This window comes from Pristiophorus japonicus, chromosome 10 (assembly GCF_044704955.1).
Source record: "Pristiophorus japonicus isolate sPriJap1 chromosome 10, sPriJap1.hap1, whole genome shotgun sequence".
Classification (NCBI taxonomy): domain Eukaryota; kingdom Metazoa; phylum Chordata; class Chondrichthyes; family Pristiophoridae; genus Pristiophorus; species Pristiophorus japonicus.
The window spans coordinates 143,102,901-143,105,906 of NC_091986.1; the positions used below are offsets into that span (position 1 = coordinate 143,102,901).

Below are 3,006 nucleotides of genomic sequence, written 5' to 3' on the forward strand. Positions count from 1 at the left end.
GATATTCAGGAAGCACTTCTTCACACAAAGAATGGTGGAAATCTGGAATTCTCTTCTCCAAAAGGCTGTGGGTACAACGCTAATTTAAATTTTCAAGACTGAGATTGATAGATTTCTATTAGGTAAGGGTATCAAGGGATATGGAGCAAAGGCTGATAAATGGAGGTGAGGTGTAGGTAAGCTATGTTATAGAATGGCAGAATAGGCCTTATTCTGTTTCTATGTTTCATATGTTCTGTTCCCACAAAGTGGGAAGAGTTAAAATTCCCCTCACAATCTCTCCTCATTCCAATTTCCATCAGAAAGGATTCAAGTAATCTAAATTTAGTATGCAATTCCGTGCACACCAACCATTTGCTTATTCTGCGCATAGTCAGCATTTTTTGCAGTGCTTTCCATGCATTAGTGTTTGTGGATGAAAATCTGTGCTTTTATTGCCTGCAGCGCCCCAGGCTAAAACCAGCTCCAGGTGTTTGTGCGCAAATCTTTGATCGTGTGTGTGTGTTGGGTCGGAAAGGTGATCAGTTAGATAATGAATTCTGATGGACCTAATTAAAATATATCTGGTCAAGCGAGCTGAGACTAAGAGGTTGTGGGCATGGCCAAATGCACCAAGAAGGTGGGGATTGTGGGCACGTACAGCGTCCGCTATGGGGCGTCCCTCCGCAAAATGGTGAAGAAAATCGAGATCAGCCAACACGCAAAATATATCTGCTTCTTCTGTGGGAAGACTAAGATGAAGCGGAGGGCAGTCGGTATCTGGCATTGTGGATCCTGCATGAAGATGGTGGCTGGAGGAGCTTGGGCCTACAACACCACCTTGGCCGTCACTGTGGAGTCTGCAATTCGTCGCCTGCGGGAGCTGAAGGACCAGTGAGCTCAGTGCAGGGAGTCTGCTCCTTTCCTGGGGTTTATACATCAGCAAACTTGTTAATAAAGGGGTGAATGAAAAGACTTTCAAAAAAAAGAGGTTGTGGGGCTTTACATTAGCTGCTATCAGTGATAATTGAGCAGAGGAGAAACATAGAAACATAGAAAATAGGTGCAGGAGTAGGCCATTCGGCCCTTCGAGCCTGCACCGCCATTCAATGAGTTCATGGCTGAACATGCAACTTCAGTACCCCATTCCTGCTTTCTCGCCATACCCCTTGATCCCCCTAGTAGTGACTTCATCTAACTCCTTTTTGAATATATTTAGTGAATTGGCCTCAACAACTTTCTGTGGTAGAGAATTCCACAGGTTCACCACTCTCTGGGTGAAGAAGTTTCTCCTCATCTCGGTCCTAAATGGCTTACCCCTTATCCTTAGACTGTGACCCCTGGTTCTGGACTTCCCCAACATTGGGAACATTCTTCCTGCATCGAACCTGTCGAAACCTGTCAGAATTTTAAACGTTTCTATGAGATCCCCTCTGATTCTTCCGAACTCCAGTGAATACAAGCCCAGTTGATCCAGCCTTTCTTGGTATGTCAGTCCCACCATCCTGGGAATCAGTCTGGTGAACCTTCGCTGCTCTCCCTCAATAGCAAGAATGTCCTTCCTCAAGTTAGGAGACCAAAACTGTACACAATACTCCAGGTGTGGCCTCACCAAGGCCCTGTACAACTGTAGCAACACCTCCCTGCCCCTATACTCAAATCCCCTCGCTATGAAGGCCAACATGCCATTTGCTTTCTTAACCGCCTGCTGTACCTGCATGCTAAGCTTCAATGACTGATGTACCATGACACCCAGGTCTCGTTGCACCTCCCCTTTTCCTAATCTGTCACCATTCAGATAATAGTCTGTCTCTCTGTTTTTACCACCAAAGTGGATAACCTCACATTTATCCACATTATACTTCATTTGCCATGCATTTGCCCACTCACCTAACCTATCCAAGTCACTCTGCAGCCTCATAGCATCCTCCTCGCAGCTCACACTGCCACCCAACTTAGTGTCATCCGCAAATTTGGAGATACTACATTTAATCCCCTCATCTAAATCATTAATGTACAATGTAAACAGCTGGGGCCCCAGCACAGAACCTTGCGGTACCCCATTAGTCACTGCCTGCCATTCTGAAAAGTACCCATTTACTCCTACTCTTTACTTCCTGTCTGACAACCAGTTCTCAATCAACACTACCCCCAATCCCATGTGCTTTAACTTTACACATTAATCTCTTGTGTGGGACCTTGTCGAAAGTCTTCTGAAAGTCCAAATATACCACATCAACTGGTTCTCCCTTGTCCACTCTATTGGAAACATCCTCAAAAAATTCCAGAAGATTTGTCAAGCATGATTTCCCTTTCACAAATCCATGCTAACTTGGACCTATCATGTCACCTCTTTCCAAATGCGCTGCTATGACATCCTTAATAATTGATTCCATCATTTTACCCACTACTGAGGTCAGGCTGACCGGTCTATAATGCCCTGTTTTCTCTCTCCCTCCTTTTTTAAAAAGTGGGGTTACATTGGCTACCCTCCACTCGATAGGAACTGATCCAGAGTCTATGGAATGTTGGAAAATGACAATGCATCCGCTATTTCCAAGGCCACCTCCTTAAGTACTCTGGGATGCAGTCCATCAGGCCCTGGGGATTTATCGGCCTTCAATCCCAACAATTTCCCCAACACAATTTCCCGACTAATAAGGATTTCCCTCAGTTCCTTCTTCTTACTAGACCCTCTGACCCCTTTTATATCCGGAAGGTTGTTTGTGTCCTCCTTAGTGAATACCGAACCAAAGTACTTGTTCAATTGGTCTGCCATTTCTTTGTTCCCAGTTATGACTTCCCCTGATTCTGACTGCAAGGGACCTACGTTTGTCTTTGCTAACCTTTTTCTCTTTACATATTTATCGAAACTTTTGCAGTCCGTCTTAATGTTCCCTGCAAGCTTCCTCTCGTACTCTATTTTCCCTGCCCTAATCAAACCCTTTGTCCTCCTCTGCTGAGTTCTAAATTTCTTCCAGTCCCCAGGTTCACTGCTATTTCTGGCCAATTTGTATGCCACTTCCT

General features: G+C 44.9%; 1 protein-coding gene across 1 annotated transcript; it reads left to right on the forward strand.

Annotated features, from left to right (window-relative positions):
• The first annotated feature begins 598 nt into the window (after positions 1-598).
• On the forward strand, positions 599-954 carry LOC139274814 (large ribosomal subunit protein eL43-like). Its single transcript, XM_070891509.1, has one exon. It carries the CDS (start codon positions 599-601, stop codon positions 875-877), a length of 279 nt encoding a protein of 92 aa, XP_070747610.1. The 3' UTR covers positions 878-954.
• The last annotated feature ends 2,052 nt before the right edge of the window (positions 955-3,006 follow it).